General features: G+C 36.8%; 2 protein-coding genes across 3 annotated transcripts; both read left to right on the top strand.

Annotated features, from left to right (window-relative positions):
• Nucleotides 1-4,165: 4,165 nt before the first annotated feature.
• Nucleotides 4,166-15,087, top strand: LOC113055597 (LIM domain-binding protein 1). 2 transcript variants are annotated; one of them, XM_026222019.1, is made up of 10 exons: nt 4,166-4,314; nt 9,099-9,201; nt 9,706-9,750; nt 9,911-9,986; nt 10,187-10,289; nt 11,218-11,513; nt 11,603-11,686; nt 12,835-12,958; nt 13,042-13,190; nt 13,305-15,087. In XM_026222019.1, the coding sequence occupies exons 1-10, from the start codon at nt 4,197-4,199 to the stop codon at nt 13,533-13,535; spliced, it is 1,329 nt and encodes a 442-aa protein (XP_026077804.1). In that variant the 5' UTR covers nt 4,166-4,196; the 3' UTR covers nt 13,536-15,087. The 2 variants fall into 2 exon arrangements, with proteins under 2 accessions (XP_026077804.1, XP_026077805.1); XM_026222020.1 differs by lacking the exon at nt 4,166-4,314 and adding an exon at nt 5,708-5,943.
• A 121-nt stretch (nt 15,088-15,208) lies between these two features.
• On the top strand, nt 15,209-18,349 carry LOC113055605 (uncharacterized). Its single transcript, XM_026222030.1, has 3 exons — nt 15,209-16,224; nt 16,795-16,842; nt 17,591-18,349. The coding sequence occupies exons 1-3, from the start codon at nt 15,936-15,938 to the stop codon at nt 17,878-17,880; spliced, it is 627 nt and encodes a 208-aa protein (XP_026077815.1). The 5' UTR covers nt 15,209-15,935; the 3' UTR covers nt 17,881-18,349.
• Nucleotides 18,350-22,630: the final 4,281 nt, after the last annotated feature.

Here is a 22,630-nt window from a genome sequence, read left to right as displayed (position 1 = left end):
CAGATAAATCAGAGGAGGAGCGGGAGTTTGTGAAGTGGCTTGATGAAGGTCACGCTGTGTTTTAAACTCGACACACACACACACTCATCAGACGTTTCATGATGATTCGTGTGTTTGTGTTTGTAGTTTTCAGCGGATGAGAACAGATATTTGTGAGTGTGTTTGTTTGACAGACAGAAAATCAACAAGTGTTTGGATAGCACATGCATTCGACGCCAACAACTCAAAATGTGCATGTTCTTATTAATATATTAACACTACATTGTAAAACTACTGTATATGTTAAGGTCATGGTTTACAGTGAACAGCTTAGGGGCGTTTATAAATCACTGTAAACCACGGCTTCACTGGGATTAATGCTTTTATAAAACGGTTATTCCATATACACAGTAAGGTTTCACAAAATAAAACAGAGCAAATAAAGTATAAAAACAGTTTCTTCCACCAAACAATGTAGCTCCTCAGAAACAGTTGAGGTTGCTACAAAGTGGTTGCCGAGCAACACACAGAAGTAAACAAAGGTGTGTTACTTTGTAGCGTAAATCACAACAGCTTCGAACGCGGCTCAGCCAATCAGAATCAAGGAGCGGCTCAGCCAATCAGAATCAAGGAGCGGAACTCTCGGTTTTATAATTATTATAGTATAACATTATGCTTTTAATACTAAAAACATTGACAGAAAATAGTTCACTTCTAATCAAAATAAAGGATGTTAACTAATATTTGCATGTCCTTATTAGTTATTAACATGATTTGTTTTATATATAATATTACAGTGCATTTACTATAAAAAAATGGATAGAAAATAGTCTCAAATCTAGTTAAACATTAAATATTTCATCCAGTATTTGCATGAGTTTATTGGCTTATTAACATAAGCACGATGCATTTAATACCTAAAATTTTATTTTAAATATTGTTATATAATATTATTTTACAAAAATATGTAATACCATAAATATATGGTTCATCTCTTGTAATAAATATTTACCCAATATTTGCATGTGTTTACTAGCTTATCTTAAAGTTTTTATTCTTAAAGTTTTCTAAAACAGTTTGGCTTGGAAAACTGTTGAACACACAGACGTCATTACACACTGAAGTCCACAATAACAGTGTGTGGTGTGTGAGAGAGAGAGAGAGAGTGTGTGTGTGGATGTGTGGATGTGTGTGTGTGTGTGTGTGTGTGTGTGTGTGTGACTGACTTCATGTTTTGCACTACATTACTTCAATACTAAGTCACGCAATGCTGATGTTGTTAACATTAATAATTTGAGAATAAAGTATAACAATAATAATAATTTGCAGGGTTTGAAGTCACCAAGAAATAAAATGTGATATTATAATAAAATGTTTAAAAGACATTTTCTATTATTATTATTATACACTGAATTTGATACTTAAAAAAAAAAAAAGACTGATTATCTAGGAATTAGATTTTATATTTAAAATATATATATATATTCCTTCTATTTATAAAATATTATAAATTATATATCTGTGCACATCATTATTTTTCATCAAAAAATTACCTTTATTGAAATATCTTCTCTGATGAAATAAGGTGGATAAAATATAATAAATATTATAAAAATATTTCTGCCTCTTTTTGTGTAATACTGTAATATTAAAGTGTGATTTATAAATTACTATTACAATATAAATTACTCATATTATCAGTAATATAGTTACATTCATTACGTTATAAATGGCATTAAGTGCTTAAGTGTCGATCTGTCTGAATCTAAGATGAATGCATCATCTGAAGCTGAATAAATGATCTCTCCAGTGATGTGTGATTTGTTCGGAGGACAATATCTGTCTGAGATACAACTATCTGGAAAATCTGGAATCAGAGGGATGCAAAAACATCTGAATATTGAGAAAATCATCTTTAAAGTTGTTCAGATGAATTATTAACAATGCATATTACTAATCAAAAATGGAAAAAGGAAACGTACTAAATATCTTCATGAACATGATCTTTACTTAATACCCTAATGATTTTTGTTATAAAAGAGAAATGTATAATTGTGTCTCATACAGTGTGTTGTTGTGTATTTCTCCAGATATACGTCTGTGACACTGAACACTGAGTTTGTCTCGTGCTCTGTCCTCTGTCTGAGTCACATGATCTGCTTGATTAGAGGGAAACCAGTTAAAGCAGAGCGCCGTGAAAACACAACCGCAGCCAGACAGAGAGGAGGTGTGTGTGTGTGTGTGTGTGTGTGTGTCGGGCACGCTGATCTGTCATTGGTCAGGCTGTTTCTGCTGTCTCCTGCACAATGCCACAGATCTGGAACAAAATGTCTTCCTGTGCAGCATCAGAGCGATGTGACGTTACCCATCAGCCCCAGACACACACACACACACACACACACACACACACCGTGATCCTTCACCGAGCGCTGTCGTGTTATTAGACTCATCAAACCGTTTGGTTTTCTTGACGAGTCTCTAAAACACAGTTCAGCATAAAGACACCATCTATTTGACATTTTATTAAGTCATAATTCACCAAGATTTATTTGTTTTATAACATTTATCTTGCATGGTCTGTTTTATATTAATTGATTTGGAATTAATTTGGGGAAATTAATGCATCTTTAAATGTGACAAAAAATTGAGCTGCAGTTTTATTTTATAGTCATTAATATAATATAATATAATATAATATAATAAATATAATATTGTTAATATTTTAATTGAGTTTTTATTTTTTAATTTATTTTTAAAAGTCTTACATTTTATTTTTCATTTCATTTTATTTTCATTTCATTTTTCATGTCTTTATTAGTAACAAAATTGACTTGGCATGAATAAAATGCAACATTATTTGTTATATGCTAAATTTGCCATTTTACAAAAATATATCTTAAAAATCTTAAATAAATAAAATTCTAAAAAGTAATTTCTTTGGCCTGATTAATCAGGACTGTTTATTTCAGTTTGTGAATTGATCGTTCAGATTATACACAGCTGAATTACAAAGTGATCACAAATGTCTAGATAAATAATATAGTTTTTATTAATGTTTTTATTTTTTTGTTTTCCATCCCATTTTAATTTTAGAATTATATATATATATATATATATATATATATATATATATATATATATATTGGGGTGTTTCATACATCTAGTTGGTTTTAACTTAATTATTATTATTATTATTATATTATATTTTTTTGTTGGCAGTAGTCAGTGTTCTGTCAGTAGTTCCTGACTCTCAGCACTAGGTGTCTCTGTTGAGCTCAGTCTGAACACCTGAGCCTCTGATCCAAACACTGTGATCAGCACTTAAAGGGCCCTGCGGGAGACCTGTCAATCAACACAGGGCCACGCCCACCTCTTTGTGTCAGAGGAGGGAGGAGGGGCTTGACTGCTTAGAGCTGTCATGAGTGTGTGCAGTGCATTATGGGTCACATTCTCACTGCTTATGGAGAATAAGTGCAATAACTACTACATTTACAAATTAATAGTCATTCTTAAGGTTTATTATTATTTTCAAAGTCAAAATCCAGATTTCAATAGGAATCCATGTGATTTTGACAGATTTCATTGTGGGTTTAAGTTGGTCATGTTCATGCAAAACCTGGAAATATGAGAGAAGATCTAAAATAAATCATGGTATAATCTATCTTTAACTGTGCAACAACAACAACAACAAAAAGTTTTATTAAAATGTACCTTTTAAATTATTTTATTATTCACATTTTCAGAATACAGCATTTTATTACAATTTGCTATTTTTATATAATATTACAATATTATTATTCACATTTTACAGAATTACAAATTTTATAAAAAATGTCTTTTTTATTTTTTAAATAATTTGACAATAGTATTATTAAAAATTTCAGAATTAATTTTTTATTAAAATGTGCTATTTTATTTTTTTTATATAATATTACAATATTATTCACATTTTTCAGAATTCAACATTTTATTAAAATGTGTTATTTGATTTGTTTTATATAATATTACAATATTATTATTTCATTTTGTCAGAATTAAACGTTTTATTAAAATGTGATATTTTTATATAATATTACATTATTATTATTCACATTTTCAGAATTCAAAATCATATTAGATTATTATTATTAATATTGTTAATATTTCCTGAATTTAACCCCCTATCACAATCCGGGGCCGGTGTCGGAGTGGGGCGTCTGTTATCAAGCCTGTGACAGATGTATTCTCTTGACTTCCTGTTGACGGGTCAGATAGTCCTCAGCCTGGCCTGCAGAGATACTCCGATCCACACGCGTGTGTTTACCGTGTTTAGACGCAGCATGATGGACGTACTGGGTGAGAAAAGACCTTTCTTCTGGATTATTTGATTCTTTGGTCTGTAATGCAGGAGCGTGATGTCATTGATTATCCAGCTCTGTGTTAAGTGGCTCACCATCGACCTGGGTCAGAATTGATTATCTGAAACTCCCAGCAGTGTAATAGTCATTTATCGTCCGCTCGTCAGACTATGAAGAGGACTAATGCATGTTTGAGATGTTAGCGTGTGTAACTGAATCATTGATTTGCTTTGACAGTCTCAAGTATGCTAATCTCCTCAAGTGTGTGTTACGGTGTTATAAATGCTTTTATATTGTGATATATATTGAGTTTAGGCAATTAACAGCAAAGCTGCATATGCATGTGTTTTAAAGGCCTCTGCATCGTAATGTAAGCTGCACTTACTGCTGTTGAGTTGATGCATGCATTTGTAAGTCATGATTTATGTGAAGTGATGACAGACAGAGATGTGAAAAGTGTCTCGCTGAGAGAGACAGCGCTGTACCTCTCTCTCTCTCTCTCTCTCTCACGCTTTTAGAACAGACTACATTCAGCTGAGCTGGACATTCAGATGGAGCTCAGTATACAGAAACATTGATCCAGCTGCCTGGTCCTAAATATATTCAGTTTAAAGCACTTTATTAGCATTATTTTGCTTGTAGAGTATTGCCAGAGTATTATACACACAAGTGATGACAAGAAAATTAAATGTGCATACAAAAGTAATAAATGTGATGCAAAGTAATTATTAAAAATGTATAAAATATATAATTATATATATATTTAGAAATGTATGTATATATGTATAAATATTATTTTTATCATTATTTTGCACCTTATTTCAATACTATTTGTCTGTGCATGTGTGTGTGTGTGTGTGTGTGTGTGTGTGTCTGTATATATATATATATATATATATATATATATATATATATATATATATATATATATATATATATATACACACATATATATATCATCTTTTTCATTTATCTTACATTCATTATTTTGCACCTTATTTGAATTCTGTTTATATATTATAAACATAGAACTATGTAGAAATTAAAAATTATATATTTTTTATTTATATCCATTATTCAATTTATTAACACATTATTTGAATACTATACACAATTTTTTTATAAATATAATTACATTTTATTATTGTTATCATATTTTTTTTTTGCACCTTATTTTATTTAATACTATTTCCTGCTCTCTTTTCTATAAAATAATATTATATTATATTATTAATTTATCCAATTTTTTTATTCATTATTTTGCATCTTAGTGTAATACTATATAGATACATCATATAAAGTATACATTTATCAAGGCATAAGATATACTGTAAATAGAGAGAGAGAGAGAGAGAGAGAGAGAGAGAGAGAGAGAGAGAGCGAGCGAGCATCACTCAGGCCTGCGCGCGTCTATTGTTCGCTCTGCGCGTGAACACAAAGACTCTTGAGGCGGTTCGTCGAGCACGAGCGCCGCGGGACCTGCGCGTCTTAACGTACACCGGACGATTCTTCATTCATTAACCGCCGTTTCCCATGATTTCACACCGATTCTCGTGATTCTCCGCGTCCCGGGATCCCCATAAAGCCCGTGTGGAGTCGCTCGGTCCTCCGGTCAGCAGTGTTTCAGGTAAAACTGAGGGTTTTTTTTTAATTACACGCCGTTATTTAACGTCACTGATGGGGTTTGTTTCAATTTCATTGTCGACTTTTATTTTGACGGGTTTGGCGCTTTTTCTCGGATCTTGTTTTGGTGTTTTGTTTCAACGGTTTTATCGCGCCGCTAGCATTAGCATGTAATGTTAGCCTCGGGCCTCAGCAGAGCTTCATTTATCAACACTCGAGCTCGTTCAGGCTATAAAACAGTTTCACTACACTCTAGGCTTCTTAAAGTCTCTCAGACTCAGATTTCTCTGTAAACGTGTTGAGTTAGTGAATATATGTGTGTGAGATACTGACTGATCCGCTCAGATGAGCTCAAGGGTCTCAGATTCGGTTTATTTCACGAAGATATAGTTCTTGTATTTCAGATATACTTTTTTTCAGCGCATGAATAAACTAGTTTTGATTTTAAAATCTGTATTTATTTAAACTTTATTTCTGATTTATACACAAGCACGGTTTAATGTGTATTGCTGCATTTCTTAAAACTCATGCATTTTGACGCTATTTGGAGAAATCTGCTTTGTTTCTGTTCTGATAAGAGTCCGATATTCCTGTATCAGCACACACTTTCACTCCGTTTTCATTTCCATTCACTGGAAGCCATCAGCATTGTTTTTATTTCTCATTAAATAGATTCATCAGCCGATTTATTCATGCTTTAATAATAAACAAGCTTCATTTGGATCAATCTGCTGTGCATTTCACACAGAAAAGAGTCTTATTGTGTTTGTGTCCCAAGTAAACTGCCTTTTTATTTGTTTTTCCAGATGCATGCTTCTCAGCCTAAGAATACACATTTTAAACTACATCAGCTACTTAAAGCCTACTAAATCATCTTTAAAAATGTATAAACACATGCATGGTTTTAATTTGTCTTGCTTTGTTTCATAAAACCATTGATAAACAACCAGAGTCGTGCATTTCCACGTGTTTATTGGAGAAATCTGTGCTTTTTAGTTTCTGTTCTTATAATAGGAGTCCAATATTCCTGTATCAGCACACTCTTTCACTCTGTAAAGTGTTTTTCCTCTTGATTCGCAGTCGTTTCCATTTACTGGAAGCCATCAGCATCATCTCGAGGGTGTTGTGGTGAAAACAGTCATTAGTCGATCATATGATCATCGTTTCCCTCTTTCACATGCGATGGACCATTAGCCCTTACACCAACACGCGTGTGTATGTGATCTGTATGACGTCTGTCCTGTATGCACTCAAGAAAGAACGGGAAGTTTGAGTTTGTTGTCTGATTTGATTTAGAAAGTCATTAAGCAGCCGTTGAATGATATCTCTTAATGGGACGCTCTTAAGATCTAATACTTACTAAATGACTGAACGGGCTGATTTCGTTTTGCGTGCTTCCTGCTTTGCGTCGGTTCGATGTTTAAGTCCGATAATAAATCTGAAATATTATGAAATCTGTGCGTGTTGCTGATCTGTGAACTGTGAAGGTTTTTGTGGGTCTTAAAGACACGGATTAAACCTGAAAAGGTCTTAAAATAAAACAGCAGAAAGTCTTAAATTGGTAGTCGTGATGTTAAGTGTTGAACACACTGCAAAAATCACAGTATAAATATCTAAACATTCTGAAATCAAGGTGCATTTACTTGAGATGTAAGTGTTAAATTAAGATGCAAATGAGTATATAAACTTGTTTTGCTTTTTTTTTTTATCAGAAACTTAACTTTTTTTTATCAGTCTGCTGTTATTTCACAAAGAAGACCATCTCATTCGGTTTATTTCACAAGTAAACTGATTTATTTGTGGTATTTCAGATACATTTTTAAAGCTTTTTCGCCCACGAATAAACATTTTATACTCTAGATCGTCTTTAATGCTATTTATTTTGATTTATACACATGCATGGTCGAATTAGTCTTGCTGCTCTTCATAAAACCATTGATAAATAACCAGAGTCATGCATTTTGACGTTATTTTTCCTAAAACAAGACTTCTGTCTTCTGATATTGTGCTTCTGTAGTTATGGTAAAAGATACCGAAGAGCAGTGCGATTAGAAGATCTTCTAAAGCTATTGTTTATTTGGAAACTGAATTGAAAGGTTGTAGTTTTCAAGCTTTGTGGTGTTGCTAATACAAGACATGTACATTAGGAGACCTATATTGACCTCTTCTGTTTATTATTACTCACACTGTCCAGGCTCGTTCTTAGAAAGCCTTCATCAGACGTGCAGAAGTGCTGCGTGTTTCCCGTGTAATATTGATAAGTGCAGTGCTGTTGTGAGATGGATTTGTGTCTGTGAACAGGACTAAATTGTGTCCAGTGAATATTTAATTGCTCAAAGACTGATGAATGTTTAATGAAGGATGTGCTCTGATGCCGAGACGTGCGATGTGTCTGTTTTCAGATCGAGGTTTGGACTTTGAAAACTCTCGTGGTTGTCCTCCCGTACGGTCTTTTAGAGGTCGCTCCGGTGGGTTTATCAGCCGTATTGTTAGTGTAATTCAATTAGAGTCTTCATTTTACGATGCGTCGTGTCGTTGACGGCTCTCAGATTTATTTGCGAGACACGACGACGAGCGGTCATTATGAGTCGGAGCTGTTCCCGCGACGACAGGGGTCGTGACCTCATTGTGGCTGAATGCATCGTGTTATAGATGTGTTTAATTGGCGGGATGGAGAGAGGGAGGGGTGTGGCTGACCTTTGCCCCTGTGTTCTGTTTATGCAGGGCTTTTACTGCTCGAGTGTGTGAGACGGTCTCTCTCACACACACACACACACACACACACACACACACTATACATGCACTCTTTCACAAAATTCAATGTAAAATTTGAAATATCCAGAAATATTGAGCAGCACAACTGTGTTCAACATTGATAATAATCAGAGATGTTTCTTGAGCAGTAAATCATCATATTATTCTGATTTCTGAAGATCATGTGACACTGAAGACTGGAGGAATGATGCTGAAAATACTGAAATAAATTACACTTTAACACAGATTCACACAGAAAACAGATGATTTACGTTACATTAATATTTCTAATTTTTAAACTCTATTTTTGTTCATATAAACGCAGCCTTTGTGATTCTGTCAAACTAATGCATTCTGTTGTTGAATCACTGCTGAACGTGCATCTCTCTTTCTCTCCGCGCTCAGGCTGTTCCTCCAAGTCGTTCAAGCTGTACTCCCCAAAGGAGCCCCCCAACGGAAGCGCTTTCCCCCCCTTCCACCCCGGCACCATGCTGGACCGAGACCTGGGGTGAGTGCGTCTGTTTCAGTGTCATTCACAGCAGAAACCAGAAGCGGGATCACCCGTATGAGCTCAGAATCAACTCTTAAGTACACAGTGCTAAAAACGATCCATAAGGAATATTTAATGATGTGCATGAGAGTTTTTCAGATCAGTCAGTAGTTGGGATGCTGAGCTCCTGTAGGCGTCTGTGAGGACAGCATCAGCAGTCAGGGCATGTTTCTGTTAGATAGCGGAGCAGGAAGCACTCGTGTTCACAGTGTGTTTAGAACTGGACAGCGTCCAGGAAGTGGGAGGGGCTTCCCTTGTGGCAGGACAGTGCAGTTGAGTGGGTGTCATATCTGCTGTGGCACACTGATAAATGCAGAAAACGACTCTCTTCCTGTCTGTGATGGTGCCTACAGGCAGAGAACTGCATGTGTGTGTTTGTGTTAGTCTGTTTTATGGCGTGTATAAAGCATGTTATTGAACTTCATGAGGTTTGACATGATTTTTTTGTGGTTGTTCCTGCAGTCCGACACCCATGTATCCCCCCACATACCTGGAGCCGGGCATCGGGTGAGACATTCACATTGGAGTATGACAGCAGAGTTTGATCATGTCAATCATTTAGAGACCTTGCATATCAAATATGAGATATGATTGATTCTATTAGTGTATGTAGAGTTCATGAGGTCTCTGTGTGTGTCTGAGTGTTAAAACAGTCTTTGTTTCTCAGGAGACACACACCTTATGGGAATCAGACAGACTACAGGATATTTGAGCTCAACAAGCGGCTTCAGAACTGGACAGAGGTGAGGCGATCTGCTTTTCTGTTTACATTTATTGCTCTGTGTTTCTCAGTCTTAACTATCAGCGCTTTAAACATTTTAATAATTTAAGATGCTTTTCATATGTCTGACATAAACCCTGTAATGGTAGCACAGAAACATCTATCAGCTTCAGCTGGCTGAATGATATCAGAGAGACATCTCATACTGTTTTTCTCTCTCAGGAGTGTGATAATCTGTGGTGGGATGCTTTTACTACTGAATTCTTTGAGGATGACGCTATGCTCACCATCACGTTTTGTCTGGAGGACGGTCCTAAGCGATACAGTGAGTTTTATCCAGAGATCTGATTGCAAGTTTTCTGTTCAGTGCAGGGTTTACTTTGAAACAGTTAAAACATTTAGAGATGATTTAAGAGATGCTTGATTCATGGGAACTACAATAATCAAGCCTTGTTGAAATAAAAGTCCTAAAAAATAAGAAATGGTTTTACTTTAGTTAAGACTCTGAGATGGGAAAAAAATGGTTTTGACTACCGTACAAATCTGTTTGTCAAATTTGAGAGCACTATCAAGATACACACCCAAATGCTTCACAAGTGGTTTCCCACAGTTAAGAAAAATGGCCAAAATTTTAACCAAGAAGGTTCAAAAGCTATAATCTCAGTTTTGCCTTCTTTGAGGTGAGGAAATTTTAAGGACATCGATGCCATAACATCTGCTAGATAAGTCCACAGATTATCCAAACCCATGTTATATGATCCCAGATGCAGATAGATTTGGGTTTATCCTCGTAATAGTGATAGGAGATACCATGTTTCTTAAAGACCGACCTCCAGGATAAGCATATACAAGGAGAATAAAATCGGAGCTAGAATAGAGCCTTGAGGGACACCACGCGTAACAGGTGCTGCATCCGATGTAAAACTGATATCATAAACCCAATTGTAACACTTAGAAAATATTGTTATTAAGCAGAAAGCTCTGTAGTTGGTGAAACACTGTTTTCTCTAAACTTTAAGACATTAAATATTTGAGACCGGCATAAAATTAGTCGGCACTGTTGGATCTAAATTAGGATTTTTCAGAATTGGATGGAGAGTGTTAACTTATTTGATTTGAAGCTTGCAGGTGATCTTTTTCCCTTCTTACCACCAGTACTAAATAGCACATAAACGGTCAACACTTCTTATTTAGTCACAGATTTTCAAGAAATAACACCAGAACTCAATATTTGTCCTTCTTGTGTCTCCCAGCGATCGGCCGGACGCTGATTCCTCGTTACTTCAGGAGTGTGTTTGAAGGCGGCGCCACTGAGCTCTACTACATTCTCAAGCACCCTAAAGAGTCCTTCCACAGCAACTTTGTGTCTCTAGACTGTGATCAGTGTACGATGGTCACGCAGAACGGCAAGCCCATGTTCACACAGGTGTGTGTGGAGGGCCGTCTGTACCTGGAGTTCATGTTCGATGACATGATGAGAATAAAGACGTGGCATTTCAGCATCCGGCAGCACAGAGAGCTCATCCCCCGGAGCATCCTGGCCATGCATGTGCGTTCCTCTTCCTGCATCTCGCAGTGTTTGTTTCTCTAGCTGGTGTTTCATTCCTGGTGATGCTGTGATTTTTGTGTCCGTCTCAGGCTCAGGACCCGCAGATGTTGGATCAGCTGTCCAAAAACATCACCAGATGCGGCCTGTCAAACTCCACCCTCAACTACCTCCGAGTACGAACACACAACACCACACTGAGACGACATCTACAGCTTTCATTCAGCTGATTAGTAACTAGGGCTGTCAATTCAACATCTTAATTTGGTGTGATTAATTATGGAAAAAATAATGTGTTAAAATGATTTGACACAGGACGACTGACTGTGTGATGAAGCAGAATTCAATATCATATGATATAGTTTAGCAATATCACATCAGCAAAAGTGCTGCTTTTCCCCAATATCTGCATATTGATTTGATGCAAGAGTTCAAGAAACGAGGAGTTAATGTTGTGTTTAAACACACTATTGTCTGTTGTTGCTGCGAACAAATCCAATTTTTTTAGTGAATTCAGTGAGTCATTTATAGTCACTTGCTTCATTTCTGAATGAATCAGCTGTTTAAAGGAATCAAGTGAGTCGACAATTCAGTGACTCGTTCATGAAGACAGTAGCTGTGTCTGAAATCACATACTCTCTTGAGTAGGTACATATTATAAATATTTAATTACTTCTTGACCACTAACTTGACCACAACTGTTGTCAGTTGTGTGGCTTCACTGCCATGCACAGATTCTCTCTGAACAAATCAAATCAGTCAATGATTCAGTGACTCGTTCATAAAGACAGTCACTTGCTTCATTTCGGAATGAATCGGGTGTATAAAGGAATCAAATGAGTCATTGATTCAGTGACTCGTGCATAAAGAGTCACTTGCTTCATTTTGGAATGAATCGGGTGTTTAAAGGAATCAAATGAGTCGATTCAGGGACTCATTCATGGATCCAATCACTTGTTTTGTTTTGGACCAAATGAGTTGAATGAATGACTTGTTCATTAAACCGAGTACATTTTTAAGTCCATTTAAAACCCATTAATTTCAGCATTTTCTACACAATTTAGATTCATGTTCAACTCTCTCTGAGCCACTTCAGATGCAGCTTTTGGAAATAATGTAAAGTCTTCATCATTGTAGCTTCAACAATATTTATTTCTAAAGATACTTTTTTTTTTTTTTTATTCAGTGCTTTTCTAACCTAACACAGTAACTGTTTTAAATGATCTTTTCTCAGCCCATATTGATGTGTGATGAATTTTATCATTCGACACATCGGAGAGCCCTATCAGTAACTGTCTTGTGTTGTTGTGCGTCTGTGTCTCAGTTGTGTGTGATCCTGGAGCCCATGCAGGAGCTGATGTCCAGACACAAGACGTACAGTCTGAGTCCCCGAGACTGTCTGAAGACGTGTCTCTTCCAGAAGTGGCAGAGGATGGTGGCTCCTCCAGGTCAGGAGACGCTCGTGTGTCTCAGAGACTCAGCTGGTGTCTGTGTAGTGTGTGTGTGAGCTCATGTGTGTGTGTGTCCGCAGCGGAGCCGGCCAGACAGGCGCCCAGTAAGAGACGGAAGCGTAAGATGTCGGGCGGCAGCACCATGAGCGCCGGCGGCGGCTCCAACAACAACAGCAACAGCAAGAAGAAGAGCCCAGCAAACAGCTTCCCGCTGTCCAGTCAGGTCCCGGTGAGTAGCCAATCACACGTCATCATCACGCTACAGTCAGTTTACTGAAGCAACACACACCCGCCGGTCAGGGTTAACTGAAGTAACACTAATGATGTGTTTCTGATGGCTCAGGATGTGATGGTGGTGGGCGAGCCCACGCTGATGGGAGGAGAGTTCGGAGACGAGGACGAGCGTCTGATCACGCGGCTGGAGAACACACAGTTCGACGCGGCTAACGGCATCGACGACGAGGACAGCTTTAACAACTCGCCTGCGCTGGGAGCCAACAGCCCCTGGAACAACAAGCCTCCGTCCAGCCAGGAGGGCAAGAACGACAACCCCACCTCACAGCCGTCTCAGTGAGACTCGGACGGGGGCGGAGCCGGGGGCGGAGCCAGGGAGCGTCAGCATCCAATGGGAAGAAAGAGGTGCGGTCGACTCATTCATCTACCTGCAGTAGCTGGTCTTCCTGTCAGCAGAGGAAGTGACCCCGGAGACCAGAGATGAGCGTGACAGTGTTTACTCGTCACAGGACAGTTTTTATTCAACGCTCCTGGTTTTGTTGGTGATTTATGAGGAGCCTGTGCATAGTTCAGATGAAGCACGTAAAACACCAACAAGACCAAGACACATCCAGCTCCCGTTACACTCACAAGAAATGACATATTGCATGAGGAAAATATATATATATTTTAATTTAATAGTGTTTTAATGGAAGCTTGTTTCTGCCACTTGGAAAAAAAAACAACTTTTCATCAATTTTGACTGTTTTCTCAGATTTGGTGATATAAACTCACAATTATGAGTATGATCTCAATTCTGAGAAAAGTCAGCATTGCAAGAAAAAAAAAAGAATCAAGCTTCCATAGTTTTGTGACTGCGTTACAATGAGAGATTAAAAAATATGTATAAATAAATCAGCAAAAGTCTAAACACTACCGATCTCTTTGATTTGCGTTACAGTAATGAGATGCGGGGAAATGTTTAATCATCATTTTAATGCAAACTACAACACAATAATCTAATGGTTATTTTCTTTCAGCAAGATGTCATTGTCTGATTTCTGGACTGAAATGTCGACAGTCTCGCATCTTCCTCTGATCGCTGGAGGATGTTTAATATCACATGAAGAGCGTTTTATCCGTGTTTTATACCAGCTTCTATTTCCCTAGAATGTTTATTTTTTTTCTTCTTTTTTTTTTTACCGATGTTGAAAGCTGCAAACCAAGGAGTAAGAGAACCGTGGAGGTCCTTAAAGAGTTGAAGCCTCAGATTCTGTTGGTTTGTCTTCTGTTTAACAGAGAGTTGGTTTTCGTGTACTTGTGCTTGTATATTTAAGGTAGTAGCAGAGTTGTGTATAACTGTATTGAGATGTATTCCTCCTTAGAGTTACATAAAGCCATTCTGATCTAACGTGTAAAAAATGAAAACACACCAACCTCGTCCTTCCCCCTCTTGATTATCTTTTTAATTTGCGTTCGACTGATGAATTGAAATCAGGGGCGTTGTGTTTGTTGCCTGATCGAAATCTGTTTCTGAAGATGCTTTAAACAGATTCAGTGTTTGTTTTCTATCAGTCTGTTTCTTCGTTTGTTTAATGGAGACAAACTGTGATCAGCTAGTCATGTTTAATTAACATGTTAGTGGTTTTGTTTCACACACACACACACACACACACACCCCAAATACTGCTGAAACTCAGTTTTTGTACTATTTGATTGTTTTCTCTCTCTTTCCGAGCAGCTGGATCGATCTGAATGGATTAAAGGTCTGCACTTGTAATTGAAACAAACTGGTGATCTTTTCCACCTTTAATCTTGTAGATGCTTTTGTTTGATATAACTTTTGTTTTCTTTATTTCTGCCCTTGATTAAATTAATGTATGGAACCAATAAAATATGAATTTTCACTTTAAGGATTTCTTCGCCTGTGTGATTTTATAGTTTATTTAAATATATAAAAATGTAGAAATGTGAAAATGAGTGAGAGAGGGAGAGAGTGACAGAGTGAATGATAGAGTGTGTGTGTGTGCGAGAGAGAGAGTGGGTTTGTGAGTGTGTGTGTGTGTGTGTGTGAAGAAAAGAGAGAGAGAGAGAGTGTGAGTGAAAATAAGTGCAACTGGTAAACTAAATTTGGCTGTGAATGAACTGAAAGAGAAAGCAAGAAGGGCCTTTAATGCCATCATAAAATCTATCCAAATTGAAATACCAATTCAAATCTGGCTCAAAATATTCCAATCAGTCGTTGAACCTATTGCATTATATGGCAGTGAAGTGTAGAGAGGTTTGGATGCTATGCAAACTGGAGCGGATCAAGTGTGTTGGGGATGCTGGTTTTGATGTGGTGCATGACTAACCTCTCAAAGCACTTCATCATGACTGGAGTCAGTGCTACGGGATGATGTTGTTTAGATCGGACACAGGTGATTTCTGTGAACACCGTTTTTGGGATCTCAGTACCTGCTGCATCCGCCATCTTGGATCTAGATTTGACAGACTGTCATTTTCCCCCAGAACTCCTCTTGTGTCTCTTGAAAAACTAGTTTCACTTGTTTTCCCAGGGGGGAGTTTCAGAGATTTTTCTCGAGATGCCAGTTCGGAGGTGGAATGAGAAGACAACAGACATCCTCCTTTTCCACGATAAGAGAATACTGCTTCATAAAACTCTGACTCTAGACCTTCAGAATCAGACAATAGTTTGTGGGCTCATTAGTAAAACTGAAGATCTTTTTCTGCTTGTTCTGCAGGAGGTAATCCGTGAAGGATGATGGCATCCGTGTATCAGAACCGGAGGATGATGGCATCTGTTTCAGAGCAGCTTCTGGCCGCTCTGGATGAACTAGACGCAGATAAACTGAAGATGTTTAAATGGTATTTAAAGAATTATTATGGCGTTTCAGCAGCTGATCTGGAGAAGGTAGACACTTCTGACACAGTGGATCTGATGATAAAGCATTGTGGACCAGAAGAAGCTGTGAAGATCACGGTGGACATCCTGAGGAAGATGAACCAGAACTATCTGGCTGAAGAGTTGGAGAAGACACACAAGCGAGGTAACACGTTAAAGTGAAACTGAAATTGTTAACTGCCTTAAAAAAAATAAAAAGCTAGGCTTAATAATTGATTTTTCGAAATTGTTTGACAGAGTGAATGTTTACAGAATAAGCTGATGTGTCCGTGTAGTTTAATATCAGTATTTGAACAGTATTAAGGATCCTGACCCTGTTGGAGCCCAATCTTCTGATTTAATTGAAGGAAATTATTGTCCATCCAAGCCATAATGTCCTCTAAACAAGCTAGCAGAGCGGAAACTGAATCAGTACCTGATTTTAATAGAAAATACAGTGTCATTGGCATAAATGTGATATGTAACTTTATGGGACTCGAAAATGAAACGAAGAGGGAGTAAGTATAAGGAAAATGAGATTAGACCTAGAATTGAGCCCTGGGGCACCCCACAAGTGACGGGAACTGAGCTTGATAAAAATTCTCAGATTTCCACCCAGAAATTCCTAGTGCACCATCACGAATGCCAACTTCAAGGTTCATTCTCTTTAGAAATATGTTAGGAATAGATACAGGATCATGATAATCACACTGTTCATGTCTGTTGATTTCCACAGTCACATTCACCAACATTGATCTCTGGACCAGGAACGACTTCCTACAGTGTAAGTCAGTAAGAAGAAGGAGAAAGAAGAGGTTTATAACTGATGATGATTTGAACAGGATATCTGTTTATCTGTATAAGATCATATGTGTAAACCCCCCCCCCCCCCCCCCCGATCTGAGGGTTGTTACCCCTGAAATTATGATTAAAAACCATGCTGTATATTATAAATTACAACTTTTATACTTTAAATAATTGTGTAAGTAGTAAAACAACACAAACCTTTAGGAATATTTTCAGTCTCACAAGTGCTTTGGTCCAAATATCTGCTTTGCTCTTTTACATCACCTACACACACACACACACACAATCCTGTAAGAGAGATGTCAACAATTGTGGATCTCCAGTAAGTAAGCCTTTTATTCACTTAAATGTTGTATAAAGTGATTATGTTCTCTCTAATACATGATGCCAGTGTATTTTTTGATGAGTCTGCTATGTTAGTAATAATAAAGTTACCTTCTTGATGGAAAGGGATGCCAGGTGTTCACAACAAAACACTCCCAATTGCTATTCAAATCTAGCCCAAATTAACCACGTCTCATCCCCCATGTTTCAGGGGATAAAATTCACATTATTGGGGTCGCTATGTTACCAGGGATAAAACAGCCCAATTTCACGGGAAAACCGCTCTTGAGAAATTTGATGTTTATTGTCTCTTTAAACAAAATGTACACCCCTGTATGATACACTGAACATGAAGAGTACACGAAAAGATTCATAATTTCTATGTGTTTGATCTCCATCAGATTCCCAGCAGCTCACTCTGGATCTGAACACAGTGAATGAATACCTCCATCTGTCTGAGAACAACAGAGTGATTACATTCACTGACACAGATCAGTCGCATCCTGATCATCCGGACAGATTTGATCCTGTGCCTCAGGTGTTGTGTAGAGAGAGTGTGTGTGGACGCTGTTACTGGGAGCTGGAGTGGAGAGGAGGTGTGCGTATATCAGTGTCATATAAGAGCATCAGCAGGAAAGGAGCAGGTTATGAGTGTGTGTTTGGGTGTAATGATCAGTCCTGGAGTCTCTGACACAATGAGTCTCATCCACACAGTCCAGACCACATTCACTCAGACGCTCTATCCTGGGTTTTGGGTTCATTATTATGGATCATCAGTCAAACTCTAGATTGATGAGAGATTCTACCCATGATGCTTTGAACTGCATGATGAATCAGTGACAGTGGGATGTTATAGAGTCTCTTCATCACATGAACTCTTACTGACATAACAGTAAGAATAAATGTGTAAGAAATCCTCATGGAGATCAGTGTTTGTGTGTTGAATCTCTCTCACATCAATCATTTGTATATTGATTAAGTTATTTAAAGATATATAATCCAATAAATGGTGTTAACTTTATTAATGGGATGGCGTACATTAAAGGTTTATTTTGAACTGTGATTATTTATGTTTGTATAAATGTTGTCACAAAACCAACATTTTGACTGATCTGTCATATACTTTCAAAGTTAGATTAGAGATACACTGTAAAAAACTGCTGTAGTTTCTACAGCATAATTTTACAGAATTTTACTGTATAAACATTTTACAAGATGCAGCTGTAATTCGCAATGCATTATGGGTCAAATAAGGTTTTACAGTTGTTAACAGTATATTTCCACGTCAACTATAATTTTACCTTTTTATTCATCAAAGAATCCTGAAAAAAGTATCGCAGATTCCAAAATAATATTTATCAGCAAAACTGTTGATAATTCTAATAATAAAAATTAAATTAAATTATACATCGAAGAATCCTGAAAAAAGTATTGCAGATTCCAAAATAATATTTGGTATTAATAGTTCTAATAATAAATCATCATATTTTCATGATTTCTAAAGATCATGTGACACTGAAGACTGGAGGAATGATGCTGGAAATACAGCGGAGCATCACAGAAATAGATTATATTTTAAAGGATATTAAAATAGAAACCATTATTTTATATATTTTATTTTGATCATTTAGAACTATTACTGAAATACAACCTTTTTTGTTTCAAACAGTTCATTGAACAATAATAAATGAAGTACCTGAAGCTGACAATGAAGTAAATGTATAATAATTAGCGAAGATGATTAATTTAGCGCTGTAAACGCGCGTGTGAGGAGCTTCAGACGCGCGTGAGGACCAAACACAGGAGAACGGTAGGAAACTTCACTCCTCTTATTATTTCTCTTTTACTATAGCGATTTATTTTTAGATACGTGATCTGAGTCTTTCATAGAGTTGTAGAGTTATTAGAGAAATAGAGTTATTTTTTAAATTCTTTGGTCGAAGTTTTCAGATCGGCAATTCGGAGCCTGTTCGCGACTCCGTTGATTCAGATCGGTACTTCGGAGCCTGTTCGCGACTCGGTTGATTCAGATCGGCACTTCGGAGCATGTTCGCGACTCGGTTGATTCAGATCGGTACTTCGGAGCCTGTTCGCGACTCGGTTGATTCAGATCGTGACTTCGGAGCATGTTTGAGATTTTTTTTAATTCAGATCGGCACATCGAAGCAGGAAGTGTTTGTCAAACAGTTAATTGGTGATAAATTAATATTTGGACTTGAGGCTTTTTTTACCTGTCGATTCAGCATGTACATGGACCCACACACAAAGGTGGACACACTCTAGACTTAATCATCAGTAGGGCTCTAAACTTTTCATCCATTGTTATTAAGGACGTAGTGTCACGGATCGCAAGAGGCGAAGACTCAAGTGCAGGCAGATGGGAAGACTTTATTTATACGTCACCAAAATAAATAAAAACACAACTGAAACCAGAGGAGCGTTCAAAGTTACGAGACATAGTGTGTATTTTTGACTGCTGAAGTGCAGGAACTGCTGAAAGAGATCTGAATTCACGATCGCAGGATCGTGTATACACACAGAATGTATACACACACACACTAATGAACTATAGTTATTTGCAAAAAAAGAACTATATATACATACATCTTTTATCAGGGTTATTGTCCTTATTATAAATTATACAAAAAATAAACAACTGAAATAAAAATACATTTAAATGTTTTATATTTGGTTTTCTTTGCAGAAGATTTTTTATATTCCATATATTTGATTTATGGTGTGTGTGTGTGTGTGTGTATAGCCTATATATATATATTTACTGTATATATCACCACGACTACATTTATTTGAACAGGAATAAAAGATCAGAGAATATTCAGTGAATATCATCATTAAATCCACACTGCAGATCTCAAACATTGAATCAGAGAATAATCACGATCATAAACCCGTTGTTTTCATCAGACAGGGGTGTTTTTACACCACATACAAGATTTGAGAAGGAAAAAATCATTATGAAAAAATAATTATATTTTCCTTAAAATGTTCTTCCTAACTTCAGGCCTTATCATCATGTCATATATAACTGTGATGTTCTGTAAAACCACAAACTGTAAAATACTTTGTTGTTACTGGTGAAGATCAGATGGTCATCTCTGTTTTCTCTCAGGTTCATCACAGTGTAAGCTTCACAGTGAACATTACTCTCATCAGTGTAGTCCATATCAACAACAAAAATATATCTTGACTCCATATAGTGGTTATTTTGGAAAAAATTCCAGGTATTTTGAGCAGTAGGATTATAAAAAAAATTATGTGCTAATATAAAATTAAATTAGCCTATATAAAATTGCAAACATCTATCTTTCAGTACTTTTTTACTCACACTTGAGTAAAATTGAAAAAGGAGTATTTTTACTTTTACTGGAGTAATATTTTATTATATGTATCTGTACTTTTACTCAAGTTTATTTATTTAATTTTAAGTTTATTTAAATTTAATTTTCGAAGAATCCTGAAAAAAGTATCGCAGATTCCAAAATAATATTTGGTAGCACAACTATTAATAGTTCTAATAATAAATCATCATATTTTCATGATTTCTAAAATCATGTGACACTGAAGACTGGAGGAATGATGCTGGAAATACAGCGGAGCATCACAGAAATATATTATATTTTAAAGGATATTAAAATAGAAACCGTTATTTGATATATTTTATTTTGATCATTTAGAACTATTACTGAAATACAACCTTTTTTGTTTCAAACAGTTCATTGAACAATAATAAATGAAGTACCTGAAGCTGACAATGAAGTAAATGTATAATAATTAGCAAAGATGATTAATTTAGCGCTGTAAACGCGCGTGTGAGGGGCGGAGACGCGCAGCGGAGCATCAGACGCGCGTGAGGACCAAACACAGCAGAACGGTAGGAAACTTCACTCCTCTTATTATTTCTCTTTTACTATAGCGATTTATTTTTTAGATACGTGATCTGAGTCTTTCATAGAGTTGTAGAGTTATTAGAGAAATAGAGTTATTTTTAAATTCTTTGGTCAAAGTTTTCAGATCGTCACTTCGGAGCCTGTTCGCGACTCCGTTGATTCAGATCGGCACTTCGGAGCCTGTTCTTTTACTATAGCGATTTATTTTTAGATACGTGATCTGAGTCTTTCATAGAGTTGTACAGTTATTAGAGTTATTAGAGAAATAGAGTTATTTTTTAAATTCTTTGGTCAAAGTTTTCAGATCGGCACTTCGGAGCCTATTCGCGACTTGGTTGATTCAGATCGGCACTTCGGAGCCTGTTCGCGACTCGGTTGATTCAGATCGGCACTTCGGAGCCTGTTCAGGACTCGGTTGATTCAGATCGGCACTTCGGGGCCTGTTCGCGACTCGGTTGATTCAGATCGGCACTTCGGAGCCTGTTTGCGACTCGGTTGATTCAGATCGGCACTTCGGAGCCTCTTCGCGACTCGGTTGATTCAGATCGGCACTTCGGAGAATGTTCGCGACTCGGTTGATTCAGATCGGCACTTCGGAGAATGTTCGCGACTCTGTTGATTCAGATCGGCACTTCGGAGAATGTTCGCGACTCGGTTGATTCAGATCGGCACTTCGGAGCCTTTCGCGACTTGGTTGATTCAGACCGTGACTTCGGAGCATGTTTGAGATTTTTTTTAAATTCAGATCGGCACATCGAAGCAGGAAGTGTTTGTCAAACAGTTAATTGGTGATAAATGAATATTTGGACCTGAGGCTTTTTTTTTACCTGTCGATTCAGCATGTACATGGACCCACACACAAAGGTGGACACACTCTAGACTTAATCATCAGTAGGGCTCTAAACTTTTCATCCATTGTTATTAAGGACGTAGTGTCACGGATCGCAAGAGGCGAAGACTCAAGTGCAGGCAGATGGGAAGACTTTATTTATACGTCACCAAAATAAATAAAAACACAACTGAAACCAGAGGAGCGTTCAAAGTTACGAGACATAGTGTGTATTTTTGACTGCTGAAGTGCAGGAACTGCTGAAAGAGATCTGAATTCAGGATCGCAGGATCGTGTATACACACAGAATGTATACACACACACACTAATGAACTATAGTTATTTGCAAAAAAATAATAACTATATATAATATATATACATACATACATATTTTATCAGGGTGATTGTCCTTATTATAAATTATACAAAAAATAAACAACTGAAATAAAAATACATTTAAATGTTTTTTATTTGGTTTTCTTTGCAGAAGATTTTTTATATTCCATCGTTATGAAAATATAATTATATTTTCCTTAAAATGTTCTTCCTAACTTCAGGCCTTATTATCATGTCATATATAACTGTGATGTTCTGTAAAACCACAAACTTTAAAATACTTTGTTGTTACTGGTGAAGATCAGATGGTCATCTCTGTTTTCTCTCAGGTTCATCACAGTGTAAGCTTCACAGTGAACATTACTCTC

The sequence above is a fragment of the Carassius auratus genome, chromosome 36 (assembly GCF_003368295.1).
Source record: "Carassius auratus strain Wakin chromosome 36, ASM336829v1, whole genome shotgun sequence".
Classification (NCBI taxonomy): domain Eukaryota; kingdom Metazoa; phylum Chordata; class Actinopteri; order Cypriniformes; family Cyprinidae; genus Carassius; species Carassius auratus.
The sequence above is the reverse complement of the archived record's forward strand: the minus strand, read 5'-3'. Positions and strand labels throughout refer to the sequence as shown.

Bases quoted from the DNA above. Each gene is read 5' to 3' on its own strand.
- LOC113055597 (XM_026222019.1), top strand. From the start codon at position 4,197: ATGTATTCTCTTGACTTCCTGTTGACGGGTCAGATAGTCCTCAGCCTG. The intron at 9,751-9,910 runs GTGAGACATTCA...TTTGTTTCTCAG, and splicing joins TACCTGGAGCCGGGCATCGG to GAGACACACACCTTATGGGA. The intron at 11,514-11,602 runs GTGCGTTCCTCT...TGTCCGTCTCAG, and splicing joins GGAGCATCCTGGCCATGCAT to GCTCAGGACCCGCAGATGTT.
- LOC113055605 (XM_026222030.1), top strand. From the start codon at position 15,936: ATGATGGCATCCGTGTATCAGAACCGGAGGATGATGGCATCTGTTTCA. The intron at 16,225-16,794 runs GTAACACGTTAA...TGATTTCCACAG, and splicing joins GGAGAAGACACACAAGCGAG to TCACATTCACCAACATTGAT. The intron at 16,843-17,590 runs GTAAGTCAGTAA...GATCTCCATCAG, and splicing joins CAGGAACGACTTCCTACAGT to ATTCCCAGCAGCTCACTCTG.